The 19,819-nt window shown below is 43.3% G+C and overlaps 1 protein-coding gene across 6 annotated transcripts; it reads right to left on the bottom strand.

The window, feature by feature from the left end:
• Positions 1-2,598: 2,598 nt before the first annotated feature.
• LOC110514924 (anillin) lies at positions 2,599-17,591 on the bottom strand. 6 transcript variants are annotated; one of them, XM_036973795.1, is made up of 24 exons: positions 17,137-17,591; positions 15,551-15,645; positions 15,276-15,455; positions 12,775-12,843; positions 12,438-12,613; positions 12,152-12,244; positions 11,931-12,020; positions 11,540-11,654; positions 8,750-9,054; positions 8,534-8,613; positions 7,675-7,804; positions 7,341-7,476; positions 6,938-7,123; positions 6,607-6,733; positions 6,211-6,259; positions 6,021-6,077; positions 5,865-5,897; positions 5,584-5,605; positions 5,380-5,489; positions 4,911-4,964; positions 4,500-4,586; positions 4,256-4,363; positions 3,957-4,102; positions 2,599-3,694 (listed from the first exon to the last, which is right to left on the bottom strand). In XM_036973795.1, the coding sequence occupies exons 2-24, from the start codon at positions 15,639-15,641 to the stop codon at positions 3,529-3,531; spliced, it is 2,610 nt and encodes an 869-aa protein (XP_036829690.1). In that variant the 5' UTR covers positions 15,642-15,645; positions 17,137-17,591; the 3' UTR covers positions 2,599-3,528. The 6 variants fall into 6 exon arrangements, with proteins under 6 accessions (XP_036829690.1, XP_036829691.1, XP_036829688.1 ...); XM_036973796.1 differs by lacking the exon at positions 17,137-17,591 and adding an exon at positions 15,790-16,040; XM_036973793.1 differs by lacking the exon at positions 17,137-17,591 and adding an exon at positions 15,827-16,039.
• Between the last annotated feature and the right edge of the window lie 2,228 nt (positions 17,592-19,819).

Genomic DNA, 19,819 nt, shown 5'->3' with positions numbered 1-19,819 from the left:
CTGCTACCTCTAAAGGGAGTTTGTTTATTTGTGTATCAGTCAAGGCCTCTGACCTCTCCCCACGTCTGTGTTTACATCTCCTCGTTTCCTGGACCTCTTCAAAACACACTGAACTATGCCAAGTGGCCCAGACACTAGCCAACAACAGCCTCAGTGGGGGTATTATTACAGCCTTGGTATTCGTGATGGGATTTCTTACAACTATTTTCCTTTCCAGTTTGTAACACAATCCAGTTGATGCAGCTTCCACAAATCAGTGAGGCAGTCAATTAGAGTTTATTTGATGTAAAGCCTCCTGTACCATGTCTTTAGTGGTTCATATGCCAAGTACCATAATGGTTTCAGGCCAGGTATCTAACAAAAGAAAAGACTAAGAGAAACTTCCCAAATATGACAGCAACAGATTGGGGAGAGGATGTTATATTGTCTCCTCTCAGGGTGGGACTGTTGTACTTTCAAGGCCAGTGCCCCATTGTTCTTACTGACCACCCGGATCACTAAAGTCACTGGATGTCTATCATTACTTGCCCCACAACATTGGCCTTGTGTGCACTGGGCATCTCACCACTCATGTCAATGTTATGCTAGCTATAGGCCCAGTATGCATACCAAATGGCATCATATTGCCTACAAAGTGCACTACTTTTGACCAGGTCCCACATAGTACACTACATTTTAGAACAAGGTGCCATTTAGGACCCCAGTTTGCTGGCTGAACACAACACTTTGAGGCGTGGTCTGTACAGATGTGTACCCCTGTGCCACTCCTCCACTGTCATCACCTTGAGCTGAGAACAGCCCCACCTCCACCCAGAGGGGCTCAAGGGAACAGGAAGTCTAATTCTGTAGTAGTAAACCAAACACAGGGAGTACTTCCTGTCTGGCATTCCTGACCTGGGCTGAGTTCCTGCTCCACTTCAACCCCATTCACTTAAAGGCCCAGTGCAGTCATACATGTAATTATCCTGTTTAATATACACATTTCCACACTAGGAGGTTGGAATAATACTGTGAAATTGTGAAAATTATTTTAATGCCCTTTAGTATAAGAGCTGTTGTAAAAGACTGGCCGAAATTTCAGGCTGTTTTGGTGGGACGGGTTCTTTGCCTGCCTGGTGACATCACCAGGTGTCAAATCAGTTTATGTAAACTGTGTGGTTCGAGCTCTGAATACCGAATGGCTGACAGCCATGGTATATCAGACCGTATACCACGGGTATGACAAAAACATTTTTACTGCTCTAATTACATTGGTAACCAGTTTATAATAGTGTTACGCACACCTCAATGAAGAGGGAACGCAACACCCTGCTACAACTAAACTCTCCGTGAAGTGAAAAAAGGTATGGACTGTAGGTGCGAGTAAGGATGACAACAGGCAGAATGTGGTACCGTTTACTTTATTCCTTTACACGGTAATATGGGGAAAAAGGGCTGGACGGAACCAAAGCAAAGAAAGTAAATCTCAAAGCCCCCCACCTCTCCTATCTTACCTGCCTACCCACTACTTACCTAATTTAGCACCACCTGGTGCCCTAACCAAAATACAGGGGGTGGTCCGCCCAGGTCTTACCTATTGTGCATAGACAATGAATATACTACGGGTATATGTATGCCCGCGGGCCTCTTGCCTAAGCACTCCCAAGGTGCCTTCCCCTTCCCCCCTGGGAACAAATGAAACAGAATATTAAAACAATTTCACAAACAAACTAAGCAAACAAAGGACATCAACTAAGCTCTACCTGAGCAAACTCACAAAACATACCAACTTCCCAGCAATGAACTCCCAGCAAAATCTCTCTATCACAATCAATCGCTCTGCAATGAACCCCAGCAAAATCAACCTCTAGCAAAATCTCTCTGCAATGACCTCCCAGCAAATCTCTCTCTCCTGAACAGAACACTGGCTTTTATATAGCTTCAGAATGAATGTGTAACTGGAGACAGCTGTCTTGACGAGGGGGCAGGGTCAGCTCTCCAATTAGCCCTGGAGTCGACCAATCAGCTGCTTGAGGGATTTCAGGAAGCCATTTCCTGAAATAAACACATGCAAATACACAAACTACAACACATAAACTGGGGAACGTAACAAATAGCAATAAGGCACCCTGGGGGTTTGTGATATGGCCAGTATACCACGGCACTCCGCGTTGTGCCTTCGAACAGCCCTTAGCTGTGGTATATTGGTCATATACCACATCCCCTCGGGCTTTATTGCTTAAAATAGACCAATAAAAGTTTCAAACTTTCTTGCCACTCCCATAGCCCTAGCAAAATTCTAAGAAGCTATTTTGTTTATTTATGGCCAATTCAATTGAAAACAATCACAATAAGTTACTTCATTGTTACCCAGAAATTATTTGATAGAAATTGAGATACAAACTGCTGCATCATATTGTAATATTGCCATCACTATTTAAAAATAGAGAAATATTAGTCATTAAGGTCACACTGCATTGTGTGTGTCAGCTTCAAAGACTTTGCGGACAATAAATGCTACATTTGAGCCCATGGGGCTTTGAACTCAATGTTCATATTCTCCATATAAAAATGTACAGGGTAAAAAAAGAAGGTGGGACATAAAACAAATGCATCAGATAATGTACACTATTAGAGACATTTTTATTATTTACTTGTAGTACCTTCATCAAATCAACTGCATATAAGAATGTTGACAGGTAGCTGATAACATCCACATATAAAAAGAGAATGACAGATTGACATCAAATACATCAGGAGGGGGGGGGGGGAAATAGGTTAACATCAGAGTCTACAGACAGCAGCTACATTCATCATGTCCCTTTAGGGTCCTACTAGGATTTATAATCAGACGAACATCTCCTTCGGACGTACATCATTCTATACTCTCAATTGCCTTGCCTGGGTAGCTGCCATTTTTGTGGTCTGGCCCCTGTTGGGTTATGCACAACACAGCACTAGATTTTGAATGAAGGAACTCATTAATGGTCAGTATTTCCAACCTCGTAGCAGGTTGTCAAGTACAATACTATAACTCAACTTGCACTGCAATTCTACTTAAATCACTAAATTAATGAGTTTTTGGATTAGGTATTTATATATTTTAGAGGTAGACTATATTTCTGAGAGACATATTTCCACACTTTAGAGGGTATTACAGCAATGCTGTAGTACTGAAATAATGTTGTCCAGTAGACATGTCATGCTTTGTAGTGTTTGGCTTATCAGAATAACTACACTATTGGACTAATCATCCATTTAGTGTTAGGGCTCTTCTGCACTAGCTTTGATACTTATTCAGTAGTGTTTCTAGATTATATAGATGTGGTTAAATTGTCCACTTCAAGCTCAGTTAAATAGTATATAATGCTAATAGGCCACAAGATGGAGCTCCATTTTAAAGAGCTAGACAAAGTTACAAGGCAAAAATATCACCACGTATAAAATAACCTCCCAATGGTAATCATAAGAATCCATAGATATATATAAAGAGAGAGAGAGAGGGATAGATATATATAAAGATATAGCATAGCATTATATAATAGTGTGTTACAGACTGCTCTCCCTTATGTTCCCACTGCTGGCCTGAGTGTTGGGCTGTGCTCCAGCATGGTTCAGGGCTCGGTGAGTCCAGGCATGGAGGTCCAGGAGAACCTGGTTCAGCTTCTCCATCCAGTCCTCTCGATCCTCCCGTGTATCTGCTGAGAACCAGCCCCTGAAGAACAGAGAGATCATGGAACAGAGATTGGATTCAACACTTAATGGGAATACTGCAATGTCATGCTAGATCTATGAAGATACACCCCCGTCTATGACATACACAGATATGCTTACTTTAGCAGGATCCGTCATTCACAAAACATTAATATTGAAAACATCCATGACCACTTGTTGTCAAGGAATGGTAATTTGCTTGTATCATGTGAGTAGTTGTCTAGCATGAACTGTAAAGTCACAACTATGAAATATAATCTTACTTGGCCAGAGCGAGCTGGTCATTCTGTTGTGCAGTCTGGATGCCACTGACCAGTTCAAAAGTATAGGGGCGAGCACAGGAGTCCCTCTTCACTGGCTTCACACTTTGACTAGAGGAACTAAACAAAGAGATACTGCCTTCTGCTACCTGCAAGCACAACAGACAGTACAGTAGAGGGAATAACAGAATGTTTTTAAGAGTTCAATGACCATAAGAAATATCAAGTCAGGGTGTAACTTGGTCTACGAGAAATAAAACCAAGAGCTCCAGTCTATAGTCATCTGTCACTTCAATGCCCACCTTGCTGCCCTGGTCATTGGGGTGGTTCCAATAGGACATGTGGTTTCCCTCCAGGACAAAGAAGCGTCGATGCCAAGCTCCAAATCCATTCACCACCTCAAACAGTGTCTGAATGGAAGGAGAAGGGAGAAAGAAGAGGTGGGTGGAAGATGAAATACCGTAAAGAAAGTATAGAGGACAGAAGCAGGATAATATTCACAGGAGAGATCCCAATGATTTGGGTTTAAACAAAACAGTAACTCACAAGGAAGCCCTGGTGTTGGACGTTAGAGTGGCTCTCGCTGTCTAGTCGCAGGTAGATGTTTCCCTCTAGTGGAGATAGGAAGGGCACCTGTGCAGAGAGGAGGGGGAACTAGCAGGACATGGATGCCAGGGTTGTGCTGTTTGTAATAGTTCATCTAGCTAAAGAGGTAAACAAAACATGCAGTGGAAAGCAATATGCAATGATTGTATTTTGCTCTAAGTCATAGGAACATACATTTATTTCTACACACATTTTCATCTACCTATAGAGTACACCATCACTGATATTGAAGCCAGTGTAGCTAAGACTAATTATTGGTTGTTGATACCAGTGTTGCTGGCCACACACTCAGAGGCATGAAAGGAGTCAAATGGAGAAGCAAAGAGAAAAGAGAAAAAGTGAGAGCAAAACCTTTTCCTGAAACTCATCTCCCAGGAGTCTCCTGATTTTGCCTTCAAACTGTATCTGTGCACAAGTGGAGACACAGCACAGGGGGTGGTAAAGGTTACGTCACTAGTGATCCCCACCCAGACACGGGAAAACTTTAAACCAAAAACAAACTAAAGTCATGTGAGGAAATGACAACCATTCCAATCTGTACATCACAACTGACAGAATTACAACGGGTGGAAAAATCTGAAGTGTGACATGAGAGATTCAATCAAACGGTAACCCACATCCTCAAGTGACCGTGAGTGAAACAAGCTAGCAATCAGGTGGTTCAAAATCAAAAAGGACTAGATAAATCCACGAATGCAGTGACAAAAACATCAATCGCCACATCTTCCCATACTGCAGTAAAAATATCTGATACACAATTATCCAGGCTGGAGCACTGCAGCAGGTGACTGTGACGTGCAGCCAGGTGAGGTGAGTCTACCTTGTCCAGGGGGAACTTGCTATGGCCCAGGGAGGCCAGGGAGATCTTGTGAGAACCAACCAGAGAGAAGTGGCTGGTGCGGCAGGTGTTCAGGGCTGGCATGGTAGAAGCTGTGGGCGGTTGATTTGATCTAAATCAAAAACTGACACCACTCAGGATGAATGTTATCTTCAGATTATATGCAACCGGGACAATAATACTTACATGTCACACGGTGGTTGGATCTCTGTTGAAAAGCAACAAGAAAAGGTTTTCAGATGAGAAATGTGTAACAAGTAAGGTAAAAGTGTTGGTGTCTATGCATCTATTCCAAATTAAATGCATGTGTGCCTTTCTGCACTCTTACCGATCAAATATGTATTCTCTGACATCCCAGATCTATACAGTGTCCTAACATATACAGCATTGCATTGAAAAGGGTCATGCAGATACATACACAGTGAGTGGGACATTTCAAGTACTAGGCAGATAAGAAAGCTGATCACCTTTATGGTGCTTAGAAGCTTCCTTGGGGTGATCTTAAAGAAGAACAAGTAGTAAGATCAGAAATTAGCTTTGTGCAGAACACTTGCATGTATAATTCATTGTAATCTATAGAACATTGGACAGCATCTCTTAAATCAGAAGATTAGCTCAATCACCCTTGACCTGGAAGAGCTGCAGAGATCCACATTACAGGTGTTGCCTGAGGTGTGGGACTGAGTAATAGAAGACAGTTTGGAAATAATACATACAACCTATTAACACCTTTCTCAACATTGACCGTCTATTGTAAAGATTTACTAATACACCCGTTTTAAGTGACACAATCAGTAATACGTTCCATCTCACCAGGCTGTAGACCTCAACATCAATCTCAAAGTTGGAGTGAATGTCCTGCCTGAAGGGACACAGTACAGAATCAGAAAGACTTGGACAGACGAGGGGTGAAAGCCATTTCAGCAGTAATACAGTAGACATTACATAAGCATCTCCTTCAAGGCACGGACAGACCAGTAGGATTGCCGGCCGAGAGTACTTGGCACCTCTGAACAGAACCGGCCGTAATTTGCAAACTGATTCTACATGTAGAAATACGGCCAAAATTATGGCCGTCAGTCGTCCACCGGCGAGTGGTCTCTATAACACGCACACGGCGAACAAACAGCCCCCTACTGTATAGACCGACAATCGAGTTGTCACCTTTACTCCACATACTCCATATGTGGAACCAGTGGCGGGACTCACAGGGTGATGGAGGTGGGGAAGGAGATGGTGTCTCCATTCTGGGCATCCGCTGCAGTGGCCAATGGGGTCGCAACAATATTGCAGGGTCCATAGCGAATCAGGACAAAGAAATAGTGAGTTGGGCGACCTTTAGGGAGGAGAGAAATATTCAGGAGACTTGTTCATTAATAATCTGGTATGGTGTCTTGAGCTGACCATGAATTGGACTATACTGTTTTGCGCATTTAACCTAAATGAAGAGGCAAACAACTAACCTCTGCAGCTGGCAGATTCAAAATAAACTTTACATTATAAAGGTGACAACATGCATAGCCTATCGGATGGTAGGTACCTGTTTGTGTGCGGGCTGAGCAGACAAACTCCACCTTGAGAGGGAGCTGGACACTGTTGATGCTGACGGTGCCCCTGCAGGGGTGCTGGGACATGCTGGTGTCCCCCTCACCGCCCTCTAACTCCCCTGAGACCCCCCTCTCCCTCAGCCAGGTCACCTCAGCCAGCAGGGCCGCCCGCTTCTCACCTGACACAGAGAGAGAGAGAGGGGACAGTCCGATGACAATACAATGGAGACTAATCAAGAGGTTCATCATTCACTCCAGAATAGAAGGATTTGGGAGGGAAAGGAGAGGAATAACCATAGGACAGAGATAGAGATGAGTTTGTGTAGAAACTAACTGAGCAGATGGAAAAACTGGAATCATGGCGCTAGAAGGTGGATATGCCCAGCAGCGACTCACAGGAGACGAGCAGTAGTTTCTCAGCCTCGGCCTCCTCCAGGGAACCTCTGCCGTGGTCCTCGTCAGTGCAGCAGCTCAGGGCCTGCAATGTCTGATTGATGACCGTCTGTAGCTTGGCAGCCTCCTCATTCAGAACCTGACCAATCACAGCAGGACAGGATATTCACTCCACCCAGTCATAATCATTTAAATCATATTTATTTACAGTGTCAGGGGCATAGTTTTGTTATCCATGTGGTACATTTGTCAATGCCTTTACATAAAGGAACGTTTTGGATGAAATGCTACAGTGGTAGTCACACTAGACTCAACCGCTCCAAGTTGTACTACAGACCATGATCCTGTCCTTGGTGTTGACAGTTTGCTGGGGGTGGGACTTCTCAGCGGCACGCCTCTGCAACCCTGGGGTTACACTCTGAATAGCTGGCTTGGTGCTCTGCCTCTGGGTACGGTAAGCATCAATGCTGTTAATCAATCAATGACAAAACACATTGGAGTCATCAGTCACAGGTAGAAATCACAAGCCAATAATGTTTTTGTTGTACTTTCTACCTACATTTCTTGATAGTTACAGTCTTATCACATCACTGCAATTCCCGTATGGACTCAGGAGAGGCGAAGGTCGAGACCCGCGCGTCCTCTGAAACACGACCCCGCCAAGCCACACTGCTTCTTGACACACTGCTCACTTAACCCGGACGCCAGCTGCACCAATGCATTGGAGGAAACACCGTCCAACTGGCGACCATGTCAGCGTGCATGCGCCCGGCTCACCAAAGGAGTCGCTAGAGCGCAATGGGACAAGGACTTTCCAACCGGCCAAACCCTCCCCTAACCCGGACAACGCCGGGCCAATTGTGCACTACCTCATGGGTCTCCCTGTCACAGCCGGCTGCAACACAGCCCGTGACTGAACCCGAATCTGTAGTGACTTAGGCCACTGTTCTACTCGGGTGACTGCCAATCATATCTTTTGAAAGATTTTCATAGTAAATAATTTTTTCCAATTTCACTCATGTTAGCTGATCCCCCCCTCCCACAGTTTTGTTTTTTTACACCCTAATAACAGACTCACCATCAAGCTTTGATGATTTGAATCAGCTGCGTAGTGCTAAGGCAAAAGCCAAAATGTGCACCCTGGGGGGGCAGGACAGAGTTTGGGAAACCCTGGTGTAGAGGACATGATGGATCACCTGTAGAGAGGGGCACTGGTCAGGTCTTCAGGAGTCAGAGGTAGGGATGGTGGGGTGGCTGGCTGACTAGCTGCAAGTCTCTGCAGGGATATTAAAACACTTAGATGTCAATTTGGAAGTGTAAACACTCCAAGCTTTAAAACTGCAGGGCAACACTTTCAGAATCACATTGAACAAGGTGACCCTGGTACCCTTTGTCTGTCTGCAGAGCCTTACCATTGGAGTGACCACAGCTTCCACAGACCTGCTGAGAGGAGAGAGGATGCAGCTGGGTGGGAGGGTCAGCAGCTCATCTACACTGGAGTGCAGTTCCCTGATCTCTTCCAGGTCTTCACCCTCCTCAGCTTTCTCCTTGTCCAACTCTGTTTTCTCCTCTCTGCGCATCACTGTGGCTATGCCACTGTCGTAATCCTCAGTGCCCTCCTTCTCCCTTCCCCGCGCAGAAGCCTCCAGCATGTCCTTAAACATCAGGTCAATCATCTCAGCAGTGTTGGTTTCATCTTGAGAGCTCAGCTCAGCCTCTGTGGATATATGCAGTAAGTTAACATTCAAACAAACTATTGCTGTAGTATGTCTGGGACCTGGTTTTCCAACTTGTAACAAATATTTCAAATGGCTCATCATTTGGTTGTTCAGTGTAAAAAAAAATGATAGGGGTGTGAGGTGGTGGCAGTGACCCATTGAACCGATTGTTTAGAATGGAGTGCACTGCAGACAGTAAAATATGACCAGTATCTTTATAACCCAGGTGTGTAAGCGACTGCATGTACAGTGCCTTCAGACAGTATTCACACCCCTAGACTTTTTCCACATTTTGTTGTTACAGGCAGACTGAATTTAAAATGGATTCAATTTAGACTGTGCGTCACTGGCCTACTCACAATACCCCTTAATCTCAAAGTGGAATTATGATTTTAACATGATTACAAATTATTAACCAATTTAAAGCTCAAATGTCTTGAGTCAATAGGTATTCAACCCATTTTATGGCCAGCCTAAAAATGTGCTTAACACGTTTGCGATAGTGTTTAACATTTTTGAATGACTACCTCATCTCTGTACCCCACACATACAGATAATTGTAAGGTCCCTCAGTCAAGAAATTAATTTCAATCATGGCTGTGATAGGAGAAAACTGAGGATGAATCAACAACATTGTAGTTACTCCACAATGCTAACCTAATTGATAGTGAAAAGGAAGCATGTACAGAATACAAATATTCCAAAACATGCATCCTGTTTGCAACAAGGCACTAAAGTAATGGTGCACAAAATGTGGCAAAGCAATTAACTTTGTCCTGAATACAACGTGTTTGAGGCAAATTCAATACAAGCCATTACGGAGTACCACACACACACGGTGCATCATTTTATTGGTATGCTTGTAATCGGTTTGGACTGGGGAGTTTTTCAGGATAAAAAAAGAAACGGAATCGAATGGCAAAATCATAGATGAAAACCAGGTCCAGTCTGCTTTCCAACAGACACTGGGAGATTAATTCAGCAGGACAATAACCTAAAACACAAATCTACACTGGAGTTGCTTACTACTAAGACAATGAATGTTCCTGAGTGGCTGAGTTAGTTTGGACTTAAATCTGTTTTAAAATGTATGGCAAGACCTGAAAATGATTGTTTAACAATGATTAAGAACCAATTTGACAGAGCATGAAGAATTTTGAATACAATAATGTTACACAATCCAGGTGTGGAAAGCTCTTAGAGACTTTCCCAGAAACACTCACAGCTGTAATCGCTGCCAAATGTGCTTCTATTAAGTATTGAGTCAGGGGTGTGAATACTTATGTAAATATATTTCTGTATTTAATTATAATAATGTGCAAAAATGACTAAACGTATTTTCACTTTGTCATTATGGAGTAGTGTGTGTGTAGATGGGTTCGAGGGGCAAAAAATATATTTAATCCATTTTGAATTCAGGCTGTAATAACAATGTGGAATAAGTCAAGGGGTATGAATACTTTCTAAAATCACTGTAAGAAACCCAAATTGTTCATTTATCATCTCACCAACTTGTGCCAACAGCCCTAAACCACATTTGTCTCACCTGACATACTCTCTCTTCTCCAGCTGGATGATGAGTCCAGCTCACACAGGGCCTAATCATTGATCATTTCTGGCTCCAGGGTAAAGGTGACTTTCTTTAGCTCTTTTGCCTCTGACTGCAGTTCACAAGTCTGTTCCTGATCTGAATGCAGCTCAGTCTTCCTGTTCCCTGTCTGATGAGTTTGTGGTCAACCCTTGCTTATGACCCAAAACAGAACCCCCCTCCCCTGGTCTTCACCTTCAGCAGATGCCACACCCTGGACATAATCTACAAGACTTTCTGGCTTCCCTTGTTCTTTAACTCCTGAAGATTTCATCTCCTCTTGCTCCTGACATAATGGGAACCCAACCTTCTCTAGTGGGGACCCCACTTCCATCTGCTCCTCACCTACAAAGTACCCCATCTCTTCAACTACAGAACACCTAATTTCCTTCTTCTCCTCCTCTAGTGGGGACCTCATATTCCCATTCTCTTCCTCTATCGTGGACCCTACCTCCTCCCGACTCCATTGACACTTGCTTATCATCTAAAAGGGAATGGGACTCATCATCCAACTGTTCACCTATATAGAACTTCACACCCCTCTGCTTCTCACTAAGGACTGAACCTCTTTCCTCCTGCTTGTTACTAGCAGAAGACTCTGCCTTGTCCTGCTCTTTCACTACAGGACCCTCTGCTGCCTCATGTCGTTTATCTGGCAGAGCATTTCCCTGACAAACGTACAGAGTGCACTCTGCCTCCTCTGTCATGCGTCTCCTCGACCTCTTGTGGTGGGACATCCATGTTGTAAACTGAGGCTCTCATCTCACACCCCTATTCTACACTGACATTTGCACAAAACTCTGACTAACAGGAACAGTTCAATTTTTCTCAATATATACCGTTAAAGTGTCTACCTCCAAGCTGTAATAGTGACTTCTCCTCTTGCAGTGTCTTACCAATGTCTTGGATTGGAGGCTCCACTCCATGGATCTTAGCAGTGACAGAAGTCTCGGTAAAGCTGCCGTCCTTCACCCAGAGAGGCTCATCACCAGTCACATTGAGGTCTGCCTGCTGGACAAAACATTTTTTTTTTTATAGCTCAGGCCAAAATACAAGCAAGCACCTTTGTTCCTCTCATGCACACATCTATGAAGCCTTTTGTAATACACATATTACAAAAGGTACTGTACCACTATGTGAAGGACCAGGTGAACCCTTAAACCCGATTACCATTCACATGACTTTGAAGAGGACAATGATTGTCAGTGACACCTGTGACATTGAGACACCCCGGTTTCTCCACAGAACCAGTTACACTGAGTCTAATGTCCATATATGTAAACTCACATTCCATGGTTGGAACGGTGGCCACTGCAGTCTCCTGCTATAGCCAACCATCATCCGAGGGGAGGATGATGAGACGGGTGGGGTTGCCCTCTAATGATCTCACAACAAATACCATTGTTCTATCAGGAACCGAGTACTTGAGCTCAACCAAAGAGCCACAAACATAACCCTTAAGAACAATATGCCATTACCAGACAAGGGGAGGGTAACACCAAACTTACCTCAGTCAGTGAGGAATCAGAGAATCTTTGATTTAGAAAGACATTCTTTGCAATTGGCTGGGCCCTTAAGAGTCGCAGCTCCTCCTCCCTTTCCTGATTGGTCAGACAAATAGAAGCCTTTAGACAGACACTTCCCAGGAATCTTAACAATTGTGTAATATCAACATTTCAACAACCTCTAGATAAGCTCCTGCTGTTCTCAAGAGAGTTAGTGAGCACACAAACCACATCGAAAATCTTACTTCACTGCCTGGTGTGTGTGTGTGTGTGCGTGTGTGGCACAGACCTGGCGTATGCAGGAGACTTGCTTGGAGCTGGGTGTTTCACTGTCCTCAAGTTTAAGCTGTAAGTTGGTAACGGCGTTGGAGAGGGTACGGGGGCACCAGTTTCCTGGCAGAGGGCTGGCCGGACAGGTGGTGGGGGCGTTAAACCGCTCCACCCGTGAGCTGAATTCTGCCTCACCTGAAAAACAGACCAGATGCTCCTATCATACAACAACCTCAGAGCAGACAAGTGTTCTCCCTCACATTCAATGACTGATAATGATGCATTCTTTACATTGGCAAGTGAGTGTTGCACACTGTGTTAAGAAACATTAAAGGTGAATGTGTAAGATTACTCACCAATAAGAATGTGCTCTTTGAACCCTTCCTGGATTATAATGGATGGTCTCGGAGCCAGTAGAGGGCCTCCTACAAACAAAACAACCACCATTGGTCACTGTTTCTCAATGACTACAGATCTAAGTATTGCAAGTAGGTTATTTTAGGAGGGAGAGTTATCAAATCAAACTTGGTCACATGCTCCAAATAAAACAGGTGTAGACTTTACCGTGAAATGCTTACTTAACGAGCCCTTTCCCAACAAGGCAGTTAAAAAGTAAAAAAAATGTTCTAAATAAAAATAGAAAATAGTAACAATGGATATCAATAAAGAGGCTATAATACAAGGATAGCCCTAGTATCATGATGACTCGCAGTTCCATTACATAAGTCATTGGAAGAAGGCGTTTTCTGTACAGGGAGGTTTTATAAGACTCCCAACGCTTGGTCTGAACATTAACATGGATTGCTGGCGGTATGGTTTTTGAAGCACAAGGACCTTTTCTTTCATATCGCGAGAAATAATCTTCAAAGAACAAAAGGTTAAATTGATACACCTTTATAGGGTCAGGTTTCCCACACAGCCATATTTTTCATGTTACAGTGCTTGTTTACAGGAAAACAGAGTGGACTACCTGTGCAAATTAGCTATGTGCATCTCCGAAAACCTGTGTGTAAATCCGGAAGTCGGACGACACAAACATGTTGTCACTGAAAAATACTGCAACTATTAAAACACTGTACAGTAACTATGTACTTTGCATTTGTGAAATTTTGAAGTGATATTAAAATAGAGGGATTTATGTTGTTTTCAGAACCATACCATATTTGATAATTGATTCACGTTTAGATGGATTGTTTGGCCATTTGGGCTGCCAGAGCCAGTTCGCCTTTAAACAGAACATGTAAGGTCCATGAGCTATAAGGAGTAAGGCTCCTTTAATCCATTATTGGGCTATATAAAAATCCCTTTTTAAGGACCCTGTCTTTCAAAAGATAATTCATAAAAATCAAAATTACTTCACAGATCTTCATTGTAAAGGGTTTGAACACGGTTTGCCATGCTTGTTCAATGAACCATAAACAATTAATGAACATGCACCTGTGGAACGGTTGTTAAGACACTAACAGCTTACAAGCGGTAGGCAATTAAGGACACAGTTATGAAAATTTAGGACACTGAAGAGGCCTTTCTACGGACTCTGAAAAACACCAAAGAATAGATGCCCAGGGTCCCTGCTTATCTGCGCAAACATGCCTTAGGCACGCTGCAAGGAGGCATGAGGACTGCAGATGTGTCCAGGGCAATAAATTGCAATGTTCATACTGTAGCGCCTAAGACAGCGCTACAGGGAGACAGGATGGACAGCTGATCGTCCTCGCAGTGGCAGACCACGTGTAACAACACCTACACAGGATCGGTACATCCGAACATCACACCTGCAAGACAGGTACAGGATGGAAACAACAACAGCCCGAGTTACACCAGAAACGCACAATCCCTCCATCAGTGCTCAGACTGACCGCAATAGGCTGACAGAGGCAGAACTGAGGGCTTGTAGGCCTGTTGTAAGGCAGGTCCTCAGACATCACCGGCAACAACGTTGCCTATGGGCAAAAACCCACCGCCGCTGGACCAGACAGGACTGGCAAAAAGTGCTCTTCACTGACCAGTCGCGATTTTGTCTCACCAGGGTTGAGGTTCGGGTTCGCGTTTATCGTCGAAGGAATGAGCCTTACACCGAGGCCTGTACTCTGGAGCAGGATCGATTTGGAGGTGGAGGGTCCGTCATGGTCTGGGGAGGTGTGTCACAGCATCATCGGACTGAGCTTGTTGTCATTGCAGGCAATCTCAACGCTGTGCGTTACAAGGAAGACATCCTCCTCCCTCATGTGGTACCCTTCCTGCAGGCTCATCCTGACATGACCCTCCAGCATGACAATGCCACCAGCCATAATGCTCGTTCTGTGCGTGATTTCCTGCAAGACAGGAATGTCAGTGTTATGCCATGGCCAGCGAAGAGCCTGGATCTCAATCCCATTGAGCACGTCTGGGACATGTTGGATCGGAGGGTGAGGGCTAGCGCCATTCCCCCCAGAAATGTCCAGGAACTTGCAGGTGCCTTGGAGGAAGAGTGGTGTAACATCTCACAGCAAGAACTAGCAAATCTGGTGCAGTCCATGAGGAGATGCACTGCAGTACCTAATGCAGCTGGTGGCCACACCAGATGCGGACTGTTACTTTTGATGCCCCCTTTGTTCAGGGACACATTATTCCATTTCTGTTAGTCACATGTCCAGTTTATGTCTCAGTTGTTGAATCTTGTTATGTTCATACAAATGTTTACACATGTTAAGTTTGCTGAAAATAAACACAGTTGACAGTGAAAGGACATTTATTTTTGTGAGTTTACAAGGAGATAATTGAGATATTATGTACATGTAGGTAGGGGTAAAAGTGACTAGGCAATCAGGATAGATAATATAAATAAAGAGATTAGTAGCAGCATGTCTTATCTTACCCTCACGTCTCTGGGTTAGTTGCTGTACTCTGGAGCGGACAGAACAGAGAGCAGGGGTGTCTGGCTTCACCTCCAGCTCTGCACAGCAGAGGTGGTCTCTTGATGAAGAACTCTCGTTAGGACGGACATTCTCCTCGCCCAACAACTTCAGGCGACGCCTCTTCTGAACATCATTGACCTCTAAGACAGGATAAGGTAGTTCATAATAACGGGTATGCCCCAATTCTGCACTGTTAGTTAGGTGTTTGTTAGTTACACATTGACAACACACTCACCTGACGAGGGGACATTGTCCTCTGTGTCAGACAGAGGGCCTCTATGTCTCTTCAAAGCTGTCGACAACCCACTTCGATGTTTCCTATCCATGCTCCTATAAAATAAACACCAAATGAAGTGCAGTGCCCAGCTATCGATTATGCAAATGAGCTAACTATCTGATTTACCCAGCAGCAGGTTCAGTTACGAGCCTGCTGCATACTGCTGTTAGCTAACGTATGTGGCTGAAACGACTTACCGTTAGCTAAAATGTGTTGGATATAACATCCTCTTACCTTAACAGAAATGTCACGACTGGGCATAAATTGCAGTGAAGATTCAAACGACTTTGTTTATTCGACGCCTTTCCTACTTTGAATTTCAGCGGGTTCTAGACGTAAGTCTGTTGTGCTTGAAAACATCGCCCTAAGACTACCGTAACGCCAAGCGTTAGTGCGCAAAACTTTTGGTATTGTTTTTATGGTAGGTAGACGATTAACTTCCACAGCGGAAGAGGCAAGGAACTTCAATAACTAACTTTATTAGATCCTTGAAGTCTCCCAAACTCTCGATTTGTCAAATACAACCAAAATCCAATACAAGTCAACAGTAAACATGTTGTCCCCCACGAATGATGCAGTGCCCCCATTTGGGCCAATTAGTGAAAACAATTCAAGCACCAACGGGACAGGAGATATGCTCGTTCAAAGTTTGGAATTTCAGTTGATTACTGTAAGCGCCCTCTTTGGGTTTATCGTCGTGATATCGTCATTTCAACATACTGTACTGTATCAAATGGTAGGCTACAGTAGCCTACAATGACATATCAACTACTTGATGGCCAACAGATGCAAATGTAGCCTGTCATTTTCATTGTCAACTTTTTCCCATAACACAAGTACAAGGAGTTCCATAACTTCCATTTCAAATTGAGCAGCATGAGCATGAGTAAAACCCTTCGCTTAATACTGTTATCGATAATAAAAGTCAACATTATAATTCAATTTACTTTAAACCACCTCTGAACGACCTTATCGAAAGAGTTCACGTGCGCCTAAAGTCGTTTTCCAATACTTTGTCGCTGCCTAATAGTCAGCAGCAGCAGATCACAGTGAAATATATATTTATACTTTTGTCACTGCCTGATAGTCAGCAGCAGCAGATCACAGTGAAATATATATATATATATATTTTTTTTTTTTAAAGATATATGCCATGGCTGGCGCGGTGCAATTTAAAAGTGGCCCAAAAACCCACCTCCCGTCACCCGCAACATTGTTTTCAAAGTAGCCCAATTCGCACGAAAATCGCTCACATGGCAACACTGATCATTAACCATGTTTTAAAAAGGCGATAGCCTAAACATATAGTCCTTCACGACTGATGCTGCGCCTCCCTAGGGTCAGTCAGTGTAATTGAGTAAATTATGGATCTCTATGACAAGACACATCATCTACCCAAATTTTGTCAAAATCGGGCCAGTGGTGTCTGAGATATTGTGTGTGACTAATGTACATACAATTGATTACAATAGTGTCCCCCTTGGGCCTATCAGTGTAATTTTGTAAATGCCGGATCTCTATGGCAAGATGCATCATTCACATACCTTTTGTCAAAATCAGGCCAGTGGTGTCTGAGATATCGCTTGAGTTAGCTAGACTCATATCCCTAAGCATGTGTGCTAAATTTCAGCTCTCTGAGTCAAACATATCCTGCGTCTCGCCCGTCCATAAAGAGTTCTCCGAATCCTGAGAAGCGTTGAAGTGGGCGGATTTCCTTGTCCTTCTCGCCAGCCGTGATTCTGGGATGCTCCATGATAAGAAATGTGACCGTTCCTGGTGAAAAAAAACAATGTCTTATCCCAGAGCTCGAGTAAATCACTTTACTAAGCTGCTCCCGAATGTATTACGCCAGGACATGGACATCGATTCTATCGTAGTCCATGTGGGTTTTAATGACATTATGAAGGGCAGCTCTGAAAAGTTTAAACTGGATTTGAAAGAGTTGATTGACTCTCTGCTAGACACTAACAAAAGTCCCTCTGCCATCTCTAAATCGCGGAATTGATCAAATCAAATCAAATTGTATTGGTCCCATACACATGGTTAGCAGATGTTAATGCAAGTGTAGCGAAATGCTTGTGCTTCTAGTTCCGACCATGCAGTAATATCTAACAAGTAATCTAACAATTTCACAACAACTACCTAATACACACAAGTGTAAAGAAATGAAATACAGTGGGGCAAAAAGTATTTAGTCAGCCACCAATTGTGCAAGTTCTCCCACTTAAAAAGATGAGAGGCCTGTAATTTTCATCATAGGTACACTTCAACTATGACAGACAAAATGAGGAAAAAAAATCCAGAAAATCACATTGTAGGATTTTTAAAATCAAATCAAATGTATTTGTCACATACACATGGTTAGCAGATGTTAATGCGAGTGTAGCGAAATGCTTGTGCTTCTAGTTCCGACAATGCAGTAATAACCAACGAGTAATCTAACTAACAATTCCAACACTACTACCTTATACACACAAGTGTAAAGGGATAAAGAACATGTACATAAAGATATATGAATGAGTGATGGTACAGAGCGGCATAGGCAAGATGCAGTAGATGGTATCGAGTACAGTTATACATATGAGATGAGTATGTAAACAAAGTGGCATAGTTTAAAGTGGCTAGTGATACATGTATTACATAAAGATGCAGTAGATGATATAGAGTACAGTATATATGTATACATATGAGATTAATAATGTAGGGTATGTAAACATTATATTAAGTAGCATTGTTTAAAGTGGCTAGTGATATATTTTACATCAATTCCCATCAATTCCCATTATTAAAGTGGCTGGAGTTGAGTCAGTGTGTTGGCACTGAATTTATTTGCAAATTATGGTGGAAAATAAGTATTTGGTCAATAACAAAAGTTTAACTCAATACTTTGTTATATACCCTTTGTTGGCAATGACAGAGGTCAAACGTTTTCTGTAAGTCTTCACAAGGTTTTCACACACTGTTGCTGGTATTTCGGCCCATTCCTCCATGCAGATCTCCTCTAGAGCAGTGATGTTTTGTGGCTGTTGCTGTGCAACACAGACTTTCAACTTTGAACCTTGAAATGCTTCTTACGAAGCCACTCCTTCGTTGCCTGGGCGGTGTGTTTGGGATCATTGTCATGCTGAAAGACCCAGCCACGTTTCATCTTCAATGCTCTTGCTGATGGAAGGAGGTTTTTACTCAAAATCTCACGATACATGGCCCCATTCATTCTTTCCTTTACACGGATCAGTCGTCCTGGTCCCTTTGCAGAAAAACAGCCCCAAAGCATGATGTTTCCACCCCCACGCTTCATAGTAGGTATGGTGTTCTTTGGATGCAACTCAGCATTCTTTGTCCTCCAAACACGACGAGTTGAGTTTTTACCAAAAAGTTATATTTCGGTTTCATCTGACCATATGACATTCTCCCAATCTTCTTCTGGATCATCCAAATGCTCTCTAGCAAACTTCAGACGGGCCTGGACATGTACTGGCTTAAGCAGGGGGACACGTCTGGCACTGCAGGATTTGAGTCCCTGGCGGCGTAGTGTGTTACTGATGGTAGGCTTTGTTACTTTGGTCCCAGCTCTCTGCAGGTCATTCACTAGGTCCCCCCGTGTGGTTCTGGGATTTTTGCTCACCGTTCTTGTGATCATTTTGACCCCACGGGGTGAGATCTTGCGTGGAGCCCCAGATCGAGGGAGATTATCAGTGGTCTTGTATGTCTTCCATTTCCTAATAATTGCTCCCACAGTTGATTTCTTCAAACCAAGCTGCTTACCTATTGCAGATTCAGTCTTCCCAGCCTGGTGCAGGTCTACAATTTTGTTTCTGGTGTCCTTTGACAGCTCTTTGGTCTTGGCCATAGTGGAGTTTGGAGTGTGACTGTTTGAGGTTGTGGACAGGTGTATTTTATACTGATAACAAGTTCAAACAGGTGCCATTAATACAGGTAACGAGTGGAGGACAGAGGAGCCTCTTAAAGAAGAAGTTACAGGTCTGTGAGGAGTCAGAAATCTTGCTTGTTTGTAGGTGACCAAATACTTATTTTCCACCATAATTTGCAAATAAATTGATAAAAAATCTGATTTGTGATTTTCTGGATTTTTTTTTCTCATTTTGTCTGTCATAGTTGAAGTGTACCTATGAAGTGCACCTATTACAGGCCTCTCTCATCTTTTTAAGTTGGAGAACTTGCACAATTGATGGCTGAAAAAATACTTTTTTCCCCACTGTATATGGA

This window comes from Oncorhynchus mykiss, chromosome 1 (genome assembly GCF_013265735.2).
Source record: "Oncorhynchus mykiss isolate Arlee chromosome 1, USDA_OmykA_1.1, whole genome shotgun sequence".
NCBI classification, from domain to species: domain Eukaryota; kingdom Metazoa; phylum Chordata; class Actinopteri; order Salmoniformes; family Salmonidae; genus Oncorhynchus; species Oncorhynchus mykiss.
Note: the sequence above shows the minus strand (reverse complement) of the source record. Positions and strands in the feature narration are given on the sequence as shown.